At 48.0% G+C, this 19,280-nt stretch overlaps 1 protein-coding gene across 1 annotated transcript in view; it reads right to left on the reverse strand.

The window, feature by feature from the left end:
- The window catches only part of LOC142382694 (FH1/FH2 domain-containing protein 3-like), a 37,150-nt gene extending 18,385 nt beyond the window's left edge, over positions 1-18,765 (reverse strand). The window contains exons 1-3 of the mRNA XM_075468817.1: positions 18,509-18,765; positions 10,990-11,096; positions 7,549-7,613 (exon numbers count right to left, since the gene is read on the reverse strand). Of these exons, the coding sequence (XP_075324932.1) occupies positions 7,549-7,613; positions 10,990-11,096; positions 18,509-18,673 (337 nt within the window). The 5' untranslated portion in view covers positions 18,674-18,765. The remainder of the gene's footprint in view (positions 1-7,548; positions 7,614-10,989; positions 11,097-18,508) is intronic.
- Between the last annotated feature and the right edge of the window lie 515 nt (positions 18,766-19,280).

Genomic DNA, 19,280 nt, shown 5'->3' on the forward strand with positions numbered 1-19,280 from the left:
GTCTCTCATTGTGTATCAGTGCGCACGTCATTCTGACCGCGAGCTGTGCGCACGAGTTCACTTTGTTTACTGCTCGGGAAGATGTCTGACAACGAGAGCGACGAGGAACATATTGACTTCCGTTCAGAGCCAAGGGGGTATCTTTATGAACCCGTTTATACTGAGGAGGAAGTTCGCCAAATGGACTTAGATCGGGCAGAAAGAGAGAGGGTGGACAGAGAAGTGATGGAAACAGAAGCTGGAGCCACTGCTGGAGCTGCGATACCCAGGGTGGCCGACAAATCCTGGTGCACTTGTTTGAAGTGCGAAGTAATGCAGACAGAGGTGGAATGTTACTGCTGCCACGAGTGGGATTTAGTTATGCCCCAGATACAAAACCATAGATGAGGATGTCGGCGGGACAGCTGCTGCCTGCATCACAAATAACGGGGACTTCCCTGCACTCCTGAATGCAGGCGTCTTGAGAACTTTTTTCCATGTTCCCAAGATCAACTGGAAGAGGCGTCCCAGACCAGCTGGACCCGATGGCCAGTTGTCTGCAGAGTAAGTGTTGAGCACTGCCTAAGAACAGAAAGACTCGTGCGCACAGCTCGCGGTCAGAATGACGTGCGCACTGATACACAATGAGAGACAGTATAGGGCCCAAGTGATAACGAGGAGTGACTTTTGCCGGCTTCGGTTTTTGTGATGAAATAAATCACTCTTTAGCACACGTACTGTTTTGGGAAGAAAAACGCGCTAATTTCTTGACCCCAGCAAACAAGCCGGACTACTTTCGCCTTGACCAACACTGGACAAGAACTCGGCTCACAGGACACTGTCGGGGGTAAGTCAGTTTGAATGCACGACACTGGTTATGGTGATGCCATACAGATCCATGTCAAATATCCCGAACTATCCCTTTAAGCTCTAAACTCTGTAAACTTTAGCAACATTTGAAACATTTTCAGTTGAGAAAGTAGTCGTTTAGATCCCCAACGTGTTGAAAATCTGACAAAATACCGGCTGTTTACAATTTTGTTCCCACGAATTCGGCGCTACTAAAGCTAGCCGCAGTGAGCAACGCACTTCCTGTTATTTTCACAAAATAAAATACCCGTTGCCTTTTATCATAGGGAAAGCCATTACCATACAATTGGTGCTTTTGTTTTGAAAACAGGAAGTGAACCTACCCTCGTTGTAGCTAGCTTGAAACTGCCGTTTTGACAGGAAATGACGATCGGCAACGTCACATTACGTTGCATCTTGGGTAGTTTGAGTATGAGTAGTGACCTCATGATGCATACCCAACATTTAGGAGAATCTAGTATGCATCCGGGAACTTACAAAAAGTTAAAGTTAGTATGAGTAGTAGGAGAAGTATGCGGTTTGGAACACAGCCTGGGACTGAATCTGAGCCAGAAACAGCACAAAGTGGGACTGATAAAAGCAGCTCTCAGTCCAGGCCTGTTCCTCACACTGACGGAGGCATCCAGGAAACGGGGGGTCAGATGTTCCGGAGGACACTTCCTCACGTGGTCGGGGATCGAACCACCGGGCACCTTCCTCAGGAAGTGACTGATCAGAAACCTTAGATCAACACATTCATATTTATTCCACCTGATTAAAGCTTTGGTGACCAACAGTTTAAGATTAACTCTTAACTGTTTAACAGCTGTAGGTCACCACTTCAGTCCTGAGTCACCGAGCTGCAGACGCTGCCGTGCCTCCGTCACAACACAGCGAGGACTCAAAGCAGGAAGCATGCTGGGAAATCCCCTCAGCAGGAAGGGCGGGGTCATGCCAGGCAGTTTAAGAACTGATGGCAGGATCTCTGGGAAAGTTAAGCATTTCCCAGGAGAGACGGGAGATCCCAGAGCTGCTCCTCAGAGGTGGAACCCTTACAGTGTGTCCTCTGATGAGGAACCTTCGACACAGGGACAGAGCCAAACAGCTGGCGCTCTGACAGCATCTGGCTTCGTCCTGAAGACACTTAAAGAGTCCTCAAAGATTAAAAAAAGAAATGTTCCGTCTGGAGCTCCCAAAAAAAGATTTTTAAAGAATTTCTCAGACATTAAAACTTTGCTTATAAAATAACAGAGAAATGCAGACCCACCGCAAAGAGACACAAAACTACCACAAAGAGACACAAAACAACCACAAAGAGACACAAAACTACCACAAAGAGGCACAAAACTACCACAAAGAGGCACAAAACTACCACAAAGAGGCACAAAACAACCACAAAGAGACACAAAACTACCACAAAGAGGCACAAAACAACCACAAAGAGACACAAAACAACCACAAAGAGACACAAAACTACCACAAAGAGGCACAAAACAACCACAAAGAGACACAAAACAACCACAAAGAGACACAAAACAACCACAAAGAGACACAAAACTACCACAAAGAGGCACAAAACTACCACAAAGAGGCACAAAACAACCACAAAGAGACACAAAACTACCACAAAGAGGCACAAAACAACCACAAAGAGACACATAACTACTACAAAGAGACACAAAACTACCACAAAGAGGCACAAAACTACCACAAAGAGACACAAAACGACCACAAAACGACCACAAAGAGACACAAAATGACCACAAAAAGAGACAAAATGACCACAAAAAGAGACACAAAAGGACAAAACTAGCACAAAGAGGCATAAAACAACCACAAAGAGACATAAAACAACCACAAAGAGACATAAAACAACCACAAAGAGACATAAAACAACCACAAAGAGACACAAAACAACCACAAAGAGACACAAAACAACCACAAAGAGACACAAAACGACCACAAAGAGACACAAAACGACCACAAAACGACCACAAAAAGAGACAAAATGACCACAAAAAGAGACACAAAAGGACAAAACTAGCACAAAGAGGCATAAAACAACCACAAAGAGACATAAAACAACCACAAAGAGACATAAAACAACCACAAAGAGACATAAAACAACCACAAAGAGACACAAAACAACCACAAAGAGACACAAAACAACCACAAAGAGACACAAAACGACCACAAAGAGACACAAACTACCACAAAGAGGCATAAAACAACCACAAAGAGACACAAAACAACCACAAAGAGACACAAAATGACCACAAAGAGACACAAAACAACCACAAAGAGACACAAAATGACCACAAAAAGACACAAAATGACCACAAAAAGAGACACAAAAGGACAAAACTAGCACAAAGAGGCATAAAACAACCACAAAGAGACATAAAACAACCACAAAGAGACATAAAACAACCACAAAGAGACACAAAACAACCACAAAGAGACACAAAACAACCACAAAGAGACACAAAACGACCACAAAGAGACACAAACTACCACAAAGAGGCACAAAACTACCACAAAGAGACACAAAATGACCACAAAAAGAGACACAAAAGGACAAAACTAGCACAAAGAGGCATACAATGACCACAAAGAGGCATAAAACTACCACAAAGAGACACAAAAGGACTACAAATAGACAAAACTAGCACAAAGAGGCATACAATGACCACAAAGAGGCATAAAACTACCACAGAGACATAAAACAACCACAAAGAGACACAAAACGACCACAAAGAGACACAAAACTATCACAAAGAGGCACAAAACTACCAGAAAGAGACACAAAATGACCACAAAGAGACACAAAATGACCACAAAAAGAGACACAAAAGGACAAAACTAGCACAAAGAGGCATACAATGACCACAAAGAGGCATAAAACTACCACAAAGAGACACAAAAGGACTACAAATAGACAAAACTAGCACAAAGAGGCATACAATGACCACAAAGAGGCATAAAACTACCACAGAGACATAAAACAACCACAAAGAGACACAAAACGACCACAAAGAGACACAAAACTACCAGAAAGAGACACAAAATGACCACAAAAAGAGACAAACATCACAGAGACACAAAAGGCCAGTAAAGAAATGATAGAACCACACAAAGATGCTAAATGACCATAAGCAGAGGAAACTACTTTAGAAAAGGATTTGTAATCATGTGAGAACTGCTGTAAAGCAGTCCCGTGTTTGTCGTGTTACTATGGTGACAGAAGGTGACACTTTTTGCTGAACACACCGATCTGCAGCAGCTCTTTCTCAGAGATCTCTCCTCTTTCGCCCTCTGTCTGCACAGCCTTTTCTGCATTGTTTCAAATCCCTTAAAGGCAATAAAACCGAAGCCTGTGGGGTTTAACTCGGCCACCAACAGGAACACAACAGGCTCAGATAAGGCTAGAAAAGGGCTAAAAATAAAAAAAGCAGGCTGGAGGGTTGGTCTGCTGGGATGAAAACAGAAACAAGCGGTTGTGAACAGGAACTCTGGGCAGTTCAACACTCATCACACTGAAGCTCGGTCATATTTAGCCACAAACCAAGCTACGGTTTCAGGTGACACCATCAGAGGTGCTCCATTGGTCCAACATTAACCCAACAAGCACCAATGTGAAGCCACTTTCCAACAGGGACGCACTCTGCTCCTTTGGACCGACCTTTGTGTTCAACTTAAGTGTCGGGTGATCTGCGTAAACACAGCCTGAAGAAGAAAACTTGGTTAAGGAGGTAACCACAGGCATCTCTGAGTCTGGGTGGAGCTTTGGTGGAGCCAGCTGACACAGAGGAGGTCCATTTCTATTCTTCATCATTATTACATCTGGTGCAACAAACAAGTTGTGATGAACAAGACTGACTCTGATCTGATAGCTCAGAGAGGCATTTCCTTCAGCCGTCAGTCTAAAGACTACAGTTCCCAGAATGCATCTCAAAGACAAACAGCGAGCAGACCTGCTGAGAACAGGTTGAAACTGAGCACACAAACACACTGACTGTGTTCCAAACCTCCTACTTCTCCTACTAACTTTCTGAGTTAGTATGCGAGTTTGAGTCAGCGAGAAGTTCCCGGATAAATACAAGATTCTCCGAATTGTTGGGTATGCATCATGAGGTTACTACTCATGCCGTATATAGTATGGAAGTATGCAGTATGTGGTATGCAGTATGGAGTATGCAGTATGTAGTATGGAAGTATGCAGTATGTAGTATGCAGTATGGATGTATGCAGTATGTAGTATGTAGTACGCAGTATGTAGTATGTAGTATGCAGTACGCAGTATGTAGTTTGTAGTATGCACTATGTAGTATGCAGTATGTAGTATGGAAGTATGCAGTATCCAGTATTTAGTATGCAGGATGTAGTATGAAGTATGTAGTATGGAAGTATGCAGTATGCAGTATATAGTATGCAGCATGTAGTATGCAGTATGTAGTATGGAGTATGCAGTATGTAGTATGCAGTATGGAGTATATAGTATGCAGTATGTAGTATGCAGTATGTAGTATGCAGTTTGTAGTATGGAAGTATGCAGTATGCAGTATGCAGTATATAGTATGCAGTATGTAGTATGCAGTATGTAGTATGCAGCATGTAGTATGCAGTATATAGTATGCACCATGTAGTATGCAGTATGTAGTATGCAGTATGTAGTATGCAGTATATAGTATGCAGCATGTAGTATGCAGTATGTAGTATGCAGTATGTAGTATGGAAGTATGCAGTATGCAGTATGTAGTATGCAGTATGTAGTATGGAAGTATGTAGTATGCAGTATATAGTATGCAGCATATAGTATGCAGTATGTAGTATGCAGTATGTAGTATGGAAGTATGCAGTATGCAGTATATAGTATGCAGCATGTAGTATGCAGTATGTAGTATGTAGTATGCAGTATGTAGTATGCCAGTACGGAGTATGCAGGATGTAGTATGCAGGATGTAGTATGCAGTATGTAGTATGGAAGTATGCAGTATGGAGTATGCAGGATGTAGTATGCAGGATGTAGTATGTAGTATGCAGGATGTAGTATGCAGGATGTAGTATGCAGTATGCAGTATGTAGTATGGAAGTATGCAGTATGTAGTATGCAGTATGGAGTATGCAGTACGCAGTATGTAGTATGTAGTATGCAGTATGCAGTATGGAGTATGCAGGATGTAGTATGCAGGATGTAGTATGCAGTATGTAGTATGGAAGTATGCAGTATGCAGTATGTAGTATGGAAGTACGCAGTATGTAGTACGCAGTATGTAGTATGCAGTATGCAGTATATAGTATGCAGTATGAAGTATGTAGTATGCAGTATGTAGTATGTAGTATGCAGTATATAGTATGCAGTATGTAGTATGTAGTATGCAGTATGCAGTATATAGTATGTAGTATGCAGTATATAGTATGCAGTATGTAGTATGCAGTATGTAGTATGTAGTATGCAGTATATAGTATGTAGTATGCAGTATATAGTATGCAGTATGCAGTATGTAGTATGTAGTATGCAGTATATAGTATGCAGTATGTAGTATGCAGTATATAGTATGCAGTATGTAGTATGCAGTATGTAGTATGTAGTATGCAGTATGTAGTATGTAGTACGCAGTATGTAGTATGCAGTATGCAGTATATAGTATGCAGTATGAAGTATGTAGTACGCAGTATGCAGTATGCAGTATGCAGTATGTAGTATGCAGTTTGTAGTATGTAGTATGTAGTATGGAAGTATGCAGTATGTAGTATGCAGTATGCAGTATGTAGTATGCAGTATGTAGTATGTAGTATGCAGTATGCAGTATGTAGTACGCAGTATGTAGTATGCAGTACGCAGTATGCAGTATGTAGTATGTAGTATGTAGTATGGAAGTATGCAGTATGTAGTATGCAGTATGCAGTATGTAGTATGCAGTATGTAGTATGCAGTATGTAGTATGCAGTATGTAGTATGCAGTATGTAGTATGCAGTATGCAGTATGTAGTACGCAGTATGTAGTATGCAGTATGCAGTATATAGTATGCAGTATGAAGTATGTAGTACGCAGTATGTAGTATGCAGTACGCAGTATGCAGTTTGTAGTATGTAGTATGGAAGTATGCAGTATGTAGTATGCAGTATGGAGTATGCAGTATGTAGTATGGAAGTATGGAGTATGCAGTATGCAGTATGCAGTATAAAGTATGGAGTATGCAGTATGGAGTATGCAGTATGGAGTATGCAGTATGGAGTATGTAGTATGCAGTATGGAGTATGCAGGATGTAGTATGCAGTATGTAGTATGCAGTATGGAGTATGCAGTATGGAAGTATGCAGTATGTAGTATGCAGTATGCAGTATGCTGGTATAATTAGACAGGAATCCATAGCAGCAGTGATATATTCATATGTAAACAAATCCATTTCCACTTATTACTGACACAGATATAGAGGCTCCTGCTGTGTACGCTCACAGCTGCAGAAACCTCTGGGAAACATCTGGAATGCAGCAGGAACACAGCTGACAGAAAGACAAACAGCTGGGCTATAAACTCAGAGCTCTCTGACTCAGAGGGAATCCTTCCAGCTGACTGCGGTGGAAGTGTGGACAGAAAGAAGGAGGAAAGTGCCTCCTGACTGAGGGTTTCCCCTGAGTCATCGACAGGGGAAGATAATTACCCAGGGGCAGATAGTTACCCAGGGGCAGATAGTTACATAGAGGCAGATATTTACCCAGGATGGAGTGGACGCGTACGGAGAGCTGAGTCCTCAGGATCAGGAGGGGCTTCTTCCCCTTCCTGTGGAAACAAGAGAGAAAAGGTTAGTGCTCAGAGATTAAAGGAGGACACAGAGCAGCAGCAGCAGGAGGACACAGAGCAGCAGCAGGAGGACACAGAGCAGCAGCAGCAGGAGGACACAGAGCAGAGGCAGCAGGAGGACACAGAGCAGCAGCAGGAGGACACAGAGCAGCAGCAGGAGGACACAGAGCAGCAGCAGCAGGAGGACACAGAGCAGCAGCAGGAGGACACAGAGCAGCAGCAGCAGGACACAGAGCAGCAGCAGCAGGACACAGAGCAGCAGCAGGAGGACACAGAGCAGCAGCAGGAGGACACAGAGCAGCAGCAGGAGGACACAGAGCAGCAGCAGGAGGACACAGAGCAGCAGCAGGAGGACACAGAGCAGCAGCAGGAGGACACAGAGCAGCAGCAGGAGGACACAGAGCAGCAGCAGGAGGACACAGAGCAGCAGCAGGAGGACACAGAGCAGCAGCAGGAGGACACAGAGCAGCAGCAGGAGGACACAGAGCAGCAGCAGGAGGACACAGAGCAGCAGCAGGAGGAAACAGAGCAGCAGCAGGAGGACACAGAGCAGCAGCAGGAGGACACAGAGCAGCAGGAGGAGGACACAGAGCAGCAGCAGGAGGACACAGAGCAGCAGCAGGATGACACAGAGCAGCAGCAGCAGGAGGACACAGAGGAGCAGCAGGAGGACACAGAGCAGCAGCAGCAGGAGGACACAGAGGAGCAGCAGGAGGACACAGAGCAGCAGCAGGAGGACACAGAGCAGCAGCAGGAGGACACAGAGCAGCAGCAGCAGGAGGACACAGAGCAGCAGCAGGAGGACACAAAGCAGCAGCAGCAGGAGGACACAGAGCAGCAGGAGGACGACACAGAGCAGCAGCAGGAGGACGACACAGAGCAGCAGCAGGAGGACACAGAGCAGCAGCAGGACACAGAGCAGCAGCAGGAGGAAACAGAGCAGCAGCAGGAGGACACAGAGCAGCAGCAGCAGGACACAAAGCAGCAGCAGCAGGACACAGAGCAGCAGGAGGACACAGAGCAGCAGCAGGAGGACACAGAGCAGCAGGAGGACACAGAGCAGCAGCAGGAGGACACAGAGCAGCAGGAGGAGGACATAGAGCAGCAGGAGGACACAGAGCACTAGGAGGACACAGAGCAGCAGCAGGAGGACACAGAGCAGCAGGAGGACACAGAGCACTAGGAGGACACAGAGCAGCAGCAGGAGGACACAGAGCAGCAGGAGGAGGACACAGAGCAGCAGCAGGAGGACACAGAGCAGCAGCAGGAGGACACAGAGCAGCAGCAGGAGGACGCAGAGCAGCAGGAGGAGGACATAGAGCAGCAGGAGCACACAGAGCAGCAGCAGGAGGACACAGAGCAGCAGGAGGAGGACATAGAGCAGCAGGAGGACACAGAGCAGCAGCAGGAGGAGGACATAGAGCAGCAGGAGGACACAGAGCAGCAGCAGGACACAGAGCAGCAGCAGGAGGACACAGAGCAGCAGCAGGACACAGAGCAGCAGCAGGAGGACACAGAGCAGCAGCAGCAGGAGGACACAGAGCAGCAGCAGGACACAGAGCAGCAGCAGGAGGACACAGAGCAGCAGCAGGACAACACAGAGCAGCAGCAGGACGACACAGAGCAGCAGCAGGAGGAGGACACAGAGCAGCAGGAGGACACAGAGCAGCAGCAGGACACAGAGCAGCAGCAGGACACAGAGCAGCAGCAGGAGGACACAGAGCAGCAGCAGGACAACACAGAGCAGCAGCAGGACGACACAGAGCAGCAGCAGGAGGAGGACATAGAGCAGCAGGAGGACACAGAGCAGCAGCAGGACGACACAGAGCAGCAGCAGGACGACACAGAGCAGCAGCAGGAGGACACAGAGCAGCAGCAGGAGGACACAGAGCAGCAGCAGGACAACACAGAGCAGCAGCAGGACGACACAGAGCAGCAGCAGGACACAGAGCAGCAGCAGGACACAGAGCAGCAGCAGGAGGACACAGAGCAGCAGGAGGAGGACACAGAGCAGCAGCAGGAGGACACAGAGCAGCAGCAGGAGGACACAGAGCAGCAGCAGGAGGACGCAGAGCAGCAGGAGGAGGACATAGAGCAGCAGGAGCACACAGAGCAGCAGCAGGAGGACACAGAGCAGCAGGAGGAGGACATAGAGCAGCAGGAGGACACAGAGCAGCAGCAGGAGGAGGACATAGAGCAGCAGGAGGACACAGAGCAGCAGCAGGACACAGAGCAGCAGCAGGAGGACACAGAGCAGCAGCAGGACACAGAGCAGCAGCAGGAGGACACAGAGCAGCAGCAGCAGGAGGACACAGAGCAGCAGCAGGACACAGAGCAGCAGCAGGAGGACACAGAGCAGCAGCAGGACAACACAGAGCAGCAGCAGGACGACACAGAGCAGCAGCAGGAGGAGGACACAGAGCAGCAGGAGGACACAGAGCAGCAGCAGGACACAGAGCAGCAGCAGGAGGACACAGAGCAGCAGCAGGACAACACAGAGCAGCAGCAGGACGACACAGAGCAGCAGCAGGAGGAGGACATAGAGCAGCAGGAGGACACAGAGCAGCAGCAGGACGACACAGAGCAGCAGCAGGAGGACACAGAGCAGCAGCAGGAGGACACAGAGCAGCAGCAGGACAACACAGAGCAGCAGCAGGACAACACAGAGCAGCAGCAGGACGACACAGAGCAGCAGCAGGACACAGAGCAGCAGCAGGACACAGAGCAGCAGCAGGAGGACACAGAGCAGCAGCAGGAGGACACAGAGCAGCAGGAGGACACAGAGCAGCAGCAGGACACAGAGCAGCAGCAGGACAACACAGAGCAGCAGCAGGAGGACACAGAGCAGCAGCAGGAGGACACAGAGCAGCAGCAGGACGACACAGAGCAGCAGCAGGAGGACACAGAGCAGCAGCAGGAGGACACAGAGCAGCAGCAGGACGACACAGAGCAGCAGCAGGACAACACAGAGCAGCAGCAGGAGGACACAGAGCAGCAGCAGGAGGACACAGAGCAGCAGCAGGAGGACACAGAGCAGCAGCAGGACAACACAGAGCAGCAGCAGGAGGACACAGAGCAGCAGCAGGACGACACAGAGCAGCAGCAGGACGACACAGAGCATCTTATACACCACAGCCTGCTGGGATCAGAGTGGAAAGAACGACAGTTTGGAGGTATGGAAAGAATGAGAGAGGGAGAGAAAGAGACACAGTTTCCATGTGACGTGAACACTGGAGTTTCAAGTCAAAACAAAGGAAGCCTCAGAGGCCCCGCCCCCAGCAAGTGAGGTGGGCGGGGCCTCTGCCGGCTGCTGTGTGTTCGGTGGGTGTGACGGAGCAGGTGAAGCTGTCCTTACGCTACGTCTTGGTAGAAGCTCTCCAGCTCATCTCGCTGCTCGGTCAGGGACGAGTCCAGGTCCAGGTAGTTCCCATTAAAGGACAGCTGAAGGGTGCAGTCCTCCACCTGTAACACAGAGAGGAGGTCAGGTGTGTGCTCTGCATGCTGCTCCTCCCTCTGTGCGGTATGTAAACACAACCACAGCAAACCGGTTCCTCTCACAGCTCAGAGGGGCTTTGTGCTGCCGCTCACCTGTACACCTGAAAGCTTCCCACACAGATTCCCATTGAAGCCTTAAAGCTTAAACTGGTTCATCAGAGTCAGAAACAGGTTTACAGGTTCACCCTGAGAAGGAGTCTGCTGGTGCTTTCAGTAAATAAAACAGTCAGTAAAGGTGAAACAGTGGAACAGGCGTGTGCAGGTGGGGAGCTGACAGTCCGTCAGTCTGCAGTTTAAATCTGAAGTAAGAACCGAGTCCTTTGATGCAGGATGAAGTCAGTCATTGAGCCTTTATGGGGCCCCTGATTCAGCACCGAGTACCGACCGGCCGACCTGTTGGACTCCCTGTAGCTGCAGCCTGTGCTGCAAGCTGCAGGGCCACATTCTCTGCAGGGCCACATTCTCTGCAGGGCCACATTCTCTGCAGGGCCACATTCTCTGCAGGGCCACATTCTCTGCAGGGCCACATTCTCTGCAGGGCCTCCTCTCCTCCTCCAGGGAACCATCCGTTTTCAGATCAGAGTCTATTTTTAGCCGTCTGCAGAACCGCTGAGTACTCACTGCTGCTACCAGCTGCTGGATCAGGGGTTCACTTAGTTTCTCACACACTGCTGCTACCAGCTGCTGCTACCAGCTTCTGGATCAGGGGTTCACTTAGTTTCTCACTGCTGCTACCAGCTTCTGGATCAGGGGTTCACTTAGTTTCTCACTGCTGCTACCAGCTGCTGCATCAGGGGTTCACTTAGTTTCTCACTCACTGCTGCTAGCAGCTGCTGGATAAGGGGTTCACTTAGTTTCTCACTCACTGCTGCTACCAGCTGCTGGATCAGGGGTTCACTTAGTTTCTCACTCACTGCTGCTACCAGCTGCTGGATCAGGGGTTCACTTAGTTTCTCACTCGCTGCTGCTACCAGCTGCTGGATCAGGGGTTCACTTAGTTTCTCACTCGCTGCTGCTACCAGCTGCTGGATCAGGGGTTCACTTAGTTTCTCACTCACTGCGGCTACCAGCTGCTGGATCAGGGGTTCACTTAGTTTCTCACTCACTGCTGCTACCAGCTGCTGGATCAGGGGTTCACTTAGTTTCTCACACACTGCTGCTACCAGCTGCTGGATCAGGGGTTCACTTAGTTTCTCACACACTGCTGCTACCAGCTGCTGGATCAGGGGTTCACTTAGTTTCTCACACACTGCTGCTACCAGCTGCTGGATCAGGGGTTCACTTAGTTTCTCACTCACTGCTGCTACCAGCTGCTGGATCAGGGGTTCACTTAGTTTCTCACTGCTGCTACCAGCTGCTGGATCAGGGGTTCACTTAGTTTCTCACTCGCTGCTGCTACCAGCTGCTGGATCAAGGGTTCACTTAGTTTCTCACTCGCTGCTGCTACCAGCTGCTGGATCAGGGGTTCACTTAGTTTCTCACTCGCTGCTGCTACCAGCTGCTGGATCAGGGGTTCACTTAGTTTCTCACTCGCTGCTGCTACCAGCACGTTCTGGATGCTTCTCAACTCCTTCCACAGGAGCGTCGCCATGGTTACTAGAACTTGTAACTGCTCCTTTAATTCAAAGCATTTCAAACTGACTCAGCAAACAAAACAAAGTCATCATTTCTGTGCAGCTGCGGAAGGAAAAGCCCGTTCAGCTCTTATCCTCCATGTTGTTAGTGTTGCATCCGACCATCCATCCTTATCTGCTGTTTACAGGTCCCTCCCTCTTCCTCCCTCGTGCAGAATTCCTCCGGGCAGCTCATATCATCTCTGTGGATCAACCAAGCCACAGGTCGAGCCCCAAAGCATGATGGGAACAATTAGGGGGTCTGTGGAGGAATGTGTTCTGGAGGGACCGGCGCTCTGATCTTTATCTGATGTTTGGTGATTCCTGCGGGGCTCAGACGCCTCGCAGCGGGCTGCAAAAAGACTCGTGAAACTCTGGAGCAGATTTCACCCAAACAAGCAAACAAGAAGCGGGAAGAAGCAGGAAGAAGCGGGAAGAAGAAGTAGGAAGAAGAAGCGGGAAGAAGAAGCAGGAAGAAGAAGCAGGAAGAAGAAGTAGGAAGAAGCGCGAAGAAGAAGTAGGAAGAAGCGGGAAGAAGCGCGAAGAAGAAATAGGAAGAAGTAGGAAGAAGAAGCGGGAAGAAGAAGTAGGAAGAAGCAGGAAGAAGAAGCGGGAAGAAGAAGTAGGAAGAAGCGGGAAGAAGAAGTAGGAAGAAGAAGCGGGAAGAAGAAGTAGGAAGAAGCGGGAAGAAGAAGTAGGAAGAAGCGGGAAGAAGAAGTAGGAAGAAGAAGCGGGAAGAAGAAGTAGGAAGAAGAAGCGGGAAGAAGAAGTAGGAAGAAGAAGCGGGAAGAAGCAGGAAGAAGAAGTAGGAAGAAGCGGGAAGAAGAAGTAGGAAGAAGCGGGAAGAAGAAGCGGGAAGAAGAAGTAGGAAGAAGCGGGAAGAAGCGGGAAGAAGAAGCGGGAAGAAGAAGCAGGAAGAAGAAGCGGGAAGAAGAAGTAGGAAGAAGAAGCAGGAAGAAGAAGTAGGAAGAAGCGGGAAGAAGAAGTAGGAAGAAGAAGCGGGAAGAAGAAGTAGGAAGAAGAAGCAGGAAGAAGCGGGAAGAAGAAGCGGGAAGAAGAAGCGGGAAGAAGAAGCAGGAAGAAGAAGTAGGAAGAAGAAGCGGGAAGAAGAAGTAGGAAGAAGAAGCGGGAAGAAGCAGGAAGAAGAAGCGGGAAGAAGAAGTAGGAAGAAGCGGGAAGAAGAAGTAGGAAGAAGAAGCGGGAAGAAGCGGGAAGAAGAAGTAGGAAGAAGCGGGAAGAAGAAGTAGGAAGAAGAAGCGGGAAGAAGAAGTAGGAAGAAGAAGCGGGAAGAAGAAGCAGGAAGAAGAAGTAGGAAGAAGCGGGAAGAAGAAGCAGGAAGAAGAAGTAGGAAGAAGCGGGAAGAAGAAGTAGGAAGAAGCGGGAAGAAGAAGCGGGAAGAAGAAGTAGGAAGAAGCGGGAAGAAGAAGTAGGAAGAAGCGGGAAGAAGAAGTAGGAAGAAGAAGCGGGAAGAAGAAGTAGGAAGAAGAAGCGGGAAGAAGAAGTAGGAAGAAGAAGTAGGAAGAAGCGGGAAGAAGAAGCAGGAAGAAGAAGTAGGAAGAAGCGGGAAGAAGAAGTAGGAAGAAGCGGGAAGAAGAAGCGGGAAGAAGAAGTAGGAAGAAGCGGGAAGAAGAAGTAGGAAGAAGAAGCGGGAAGAAGAAGTAGGAAGAAGCGGGAAGAAGAAGTAGGAAGAAGCGGGAAGAAGAAGCGGGAAGAAGAAGTAGGAAGAAGCAGGAAGAAGCGGGAAGAAGAAGCGGGAAGAAGAAGTAGGAAGAAGCGGGAAGAAGAAGTAGGAAGAAGAAGAAGTAGGAAGAAGCGGGAAGAAGAAGTAGGAAGAAGAAGCGGGAAGAAGAAGTAGGAAGAAGAAGCGGGAAGAAGAAGTAGGAAGAAGAAGTAGGAAGAAGCGGGAAGAAGAAGCAGGAAGAAGCGGGAAGAAGAAGTAGGAAGAAGCGGGAAGAAGAAGCAGGAAGAAGAAGCGGGAATAAGAAGTAGGAAGAAGCAGGAAGAAGAAGCGGGAAGAAGAAGTAGGAAGAAGCGGGAAGAAGAAGTAGGAAGAAGAAGCGGGAAGAAGAAGTAGGAAGAAGCGGGAAGAAGAAGTAGGAAGAAGCGGGAAGAAGAAGTAGGAAGAAGAAGCGGGAAGAAGAAGTAGGAAGAAGAAGCGGGAAGAAGAAGTAGGAAGAAGCGGGAAGAAGAAGCAGGAAGAAGAAGTAGGAAGAAGAAGTAGGAAGAAGCGGGAAGAAGAAGTAGGAAGAAGCGGGAAGAAGAAGCGGGAAGAAGAAGTAGGAAGAAGCGGGAAGAAGAAGTAGGAAGAAGCGGGAAGAAGAAGTAGGAAGAAGAAGCGGGAAGAAGAAGTAGGAAGAAGAAGTAGGAAGAAGCGGGAAGAAGAAGCAGGAAGAAGAAGTAGGAAGAAGAAGTAGGAAGAAGCGGGAAGAAGAAGTAGGAAGAAGCGGGAAGAAGAAGCGGGAAGAAGAAGTAGGAAGAAGCGGGAAGAAGAAGTAGGAAGAAGCGGGAAGAAGAAGCGGGAAGAAGAAGTAGGAAGAAGCGGGAAGAAGAAGTAGGAAGAAGAAGCGGGAAGAAGAAGTAGGAAGAAGAAGTAGGAAGAAGCGGGAAGAAGAAGCAGGAAGAAGAAGCGGGAAGAAGAAGTAGGAAGAAGCGGGAAGAAGAAGCGGGAAGAAGAAGTAGGAAGAAGCGGGAAGAAGAAGTAGGAAGAAGAAGCGGGAAGAAGAAGTAGGAAGAAGCGGGAAGAAGAAGCGGGAAGAAGAAGTAGGAAGAAGAAGTAGGAAGAAGCGGGAAGAAGAAGCAGGAAGAAGAAGTAGGAAGAAGCGGGAAGAAGAAGCAGGAAGAAGCGGGAAGAAGAAGCGGGAAGAAGAAGTAGGAAGAAGAAGTAGGAAGAAGCGGGAAGAAGAAGTAGGAAGAAGAAGTAGGAAGAAGCGGGAAGAAGAAGCAGGAAGAAGAAGTAGGAAGAAGCGGGAAGAAGAAGCAGGAAGAAGAAGCAGGAAGAAGCGGGAAGAAGAAGTAGGAAGAAGAAGTAGGAAGAAGCGGGAAGAAGAAGCAGGAAGAAGAAGCAGGAAGAAGAAGTAGGAAGAAGCGCGAAGAAGAAATAGGAAGAAGTAGGAAGAAGAAGCAGGAAGAAGCAGGAAGAAGAAGCGGGAAGAAGAAGTAGGAAGAAGCAGGAAGAAGCCGGAAGAAGCGGGAAGAAGAAGCAGGAAGAAGAAGCAGGAAGAAGAAGCAGGAAGAAGAAGCCGGAACAAGCCGGAACAAGCCGGAAGAAGCGGGAAGAAGAAGCGGGAAGAAGCAGGAAGAAGAAGCGGGAAGAAGAAGCGGGAAGAAGCAGGAAGAAGAAGTAGGAAGAAGAAGCAGGAAGAAGAAGTAGGAAGAAGAAGTAGGAAGAAGCGCGAAGAAGAAATAGGAAGAAGTAGGAAGAAGAAGCAGGAAGAAGCGGGAAGAAGAAGCGGGAAGAAGCAGGAAGAAGCAGGAAGAAGAAGCGGGAAGAAGCAGGAAGAAGAAGCGGGAAGAAGCCGGAAGAAGAAGCAGGAAGAAGAAGCCGGAAGAAGAAGCCGGAAGAAGCAGGAAGAAGAAGCGGGAAGAAGCCGGAAGAAGAAGCAGGAAGAAGAAGCCGGAAGAAGCAGGAAGAAGAAGCGGGAAGAAGCGGGAAGAAGAAGCAGGAAGAAGAAGCCGGAAGAAGAAGCCGGAAGAAGCAGGAAGAAGCCGGAAAAAGCGGGAAGAAGAAGCAGGAAGAAGCCGGAAGAAGCGGGAAGAAGAAGCGGGAAGAAGCAGGAAGAAGAAGCCGGAAGAAGAAGCCGGAAGAAGCCGGAAGAAGAAGCCGGAAGAAGAAGCCGGAAGAAGAAGCCGGAAGAAGAAGCAGGCGCCAACTCTACGCTCAGACACCAACGCTATGCTACGCTACGTTAGCTTAACGTCATGGCATCGCTGCCCCATCAGCACCGATCTGAGCTCTCCTTCAGGACTTACTTTCATCTCTGGGAATATCGGAATCTTTAGTTTATATTTGGTTATTTTTTTCCTGATGGAAGCAGAAATCTCACGGTTTGCTCAGTGTTTGTCAGTAAAATGTTGAAATGGTCCTTTCTTTCCTCCTCTAGGCTGATTAGGAGGATTCCTTAAAGAGTTCAACCCAACCTGCACTACTTTAACCTCTGACTGGGATGAGTCCGGGCATGAAAAACAACTTCCTGACGTGACGTGGTGCTGAGCCAGAGGAGCATGACGCTGCCTGCCTTCACTTCCTGTTTGGAGGAGCTGGCTCGCAGCACAAAGCAGCATCATTATGGAGCCGTGCGACAGGAAGCGGGTGCAGAGGTTATTCTGCTTCTGCTCAGAGGCCACGCCTCCACCTCCCTGACCTGCATTCTTTCACTTTTCTGGTTACACTTCTGCCTCAGCAGCTGCAATCAGAGACACTTGTCATGCAGGAGGGCGGCAGCGAGGCCAGGACACCCACATCCAGCAGCTACTCACTCCATGATACGTCTTTCACAGTTTAAAGGTGTCCCCAGGCCTTCCTGACATCTGTAAAGTGGTCAGGAGCAAAGAAGCCGTTTTAAACTGGATCTTTAGGCACTTTGTTCCCAGCAGCCTGTCACACATTCTCCTCCAGTGAATGTGAAAAACAGGACTTTATATCACCAAACAGGAATAAAATTCCCTCAGATTTGGACTCAGGCGAGCAACAAAAAATGATTAGATTTTTTATTTTACATTAAATTACCAGAAACAGACAATTAATTATAATTTATTGTATAACAATTAATTTCCAACTACACTGGTGTGATTTTGACAGCCATATTAAGTACTTTATGTGGTTTTTGAAGCATTTTGTCATGAGACACTGCAGCTGTTACCATGGAAACATCTGCAGATATTCACTTTAAAGCTGCTCAGAACTGAACTAACTCTGGTTCTGACTCAGATTCTGGGTTTATGTTCATGTTGGAACATGTTTCAGTGAATCTCTGCAGCTGTTACCATGGAAACATCTGCAGATATTCACTTTAAAGCTGCTCAGAACTGAACTAACTCTGGTTCTGACTCAGATTCTGGGTTTATGTTCATGTTGGAACATGTTTCAGTGAGTCTCTGCAGCTGTTACCATGGAAACATCTGCAGATATTCACTTTAAAGCTGCTCAGAACTGAACTAACTCTGGTTCTGCCTCAGATTCTGGGTTTATGTTCATGTTGGAACATGTTTCAGTGAATCTCTGCAGCTGTTACCATGGAAACATCTGCAGATATTCACTTTAAAGCTGCTCAGAACTGAACTAACTCTGGTTCTGCCTCAGATTCTGGGTTTATGTTCATGTTGGAACATGTTTCAGTGAATCTATGCTGCTGTTACCATGGAAACATCTGCAGATATTCACCTTAAAGCTGCTCAGAACTGAACTAACTCTGGTTCTGCCTCAGATTCTGGGTTTATAGATTTATATATTTATATCACATTAAACTTTTAATTCTGTCTAACTTTATTCCCTTCATGGTTTGTTTCTGTATTATTATTATTAACTTTATTTGTTATAGAAGGACAGCGTACACTAATTGACATTTTACAAAGAAAATGTAAATGCACCCAATTATAGCCAAAAGGCTAGTTTCCATTGGTGGTCCCCCTGCCAGAAGGAGCGTTAAAGCAGACTCCGGTCCGGTCCGGTCCGGTCCGGTCCGGTCCGGTCCGGTCCGGTCCGGTCCGGTCCGGTCCGGTCCGGTCCGGGGACAGGCAGTAAAGTGACCCATGCACCAGGTGACCCACCTTCAGCGGCGGCTCCAGCAGGTTGTGGATCCCGGCGATCTGCTCGCTGAGCGGCAGGTTCTCCTCCAGGTTGACCGTCGGAGGTCTCCGGGGTTCGGGGAAGTTGGTGCATATAAACGGATCCGAGTCCTCCAGGAACTGGACCCGGCAGGTGACGGAGGCCATGACGGTGCGACCTGCGGCCGGACTGCGGGCTCCGGGGCTGTGGGGGTCGGGGAGCGTCCGTCCCGTCGGAGGGAGACTTTTAAATAAAGTGAGAGCTGCTGCTGCTCTGTAAAGATGCCGGAGACATTAACACTCACTTCCGCTGCAGCCTTTCACAATAAAACTCCAGAATCAGTCCCAACATTTCACTGAAAGTAGTTTTTAATGGATGGATCTCATTAAGTGATTTTACTGTTTCTCTTTCTCACATCAGAGTCTAATTAATTCCAGAGAAGGTGAAGGGGGAAAAGCATGTGTGACATGCAGTTTATAATGAAGGGAAACAGCTTTTCTTTCTTCTTCAGGACGATGGGATGGAGCTCATCTGTGTGAACAGCCGGATCGGACCAAACATCCACAGCTGGTCTCACTCAGAGCCGGTCCTGATAATCAAGTCAACTTTATTGTCAATGCTGCCATATGTGCAGGACATACACAGAACAGAAATAGTGTTTCCCTCTTATCCCTGGTGCAAAACAGCAATGAACATGAAGTAAAATATAATATATATAAAGTAGGAGGTGAAAAAGAAACAAAAAATATTTTAAAATTCTATATACAACTAAAA

The sequence above is a fragment of the Odontesthes bonariensis genome, chromosome 1 (genome assembly GCF_027942865.1).
Source record: "Odontesthes bonariensis isolate fOdoBon6 chromosome 1, fOdoBon6.hap1, whole genome shotgun sequence".
NCBI lineage: Eukaryota > Metazoa > Chordata > Actinopteri > Atheriniformes > Atherinopsidae > Odontesthes > Odontesthes bonariensis.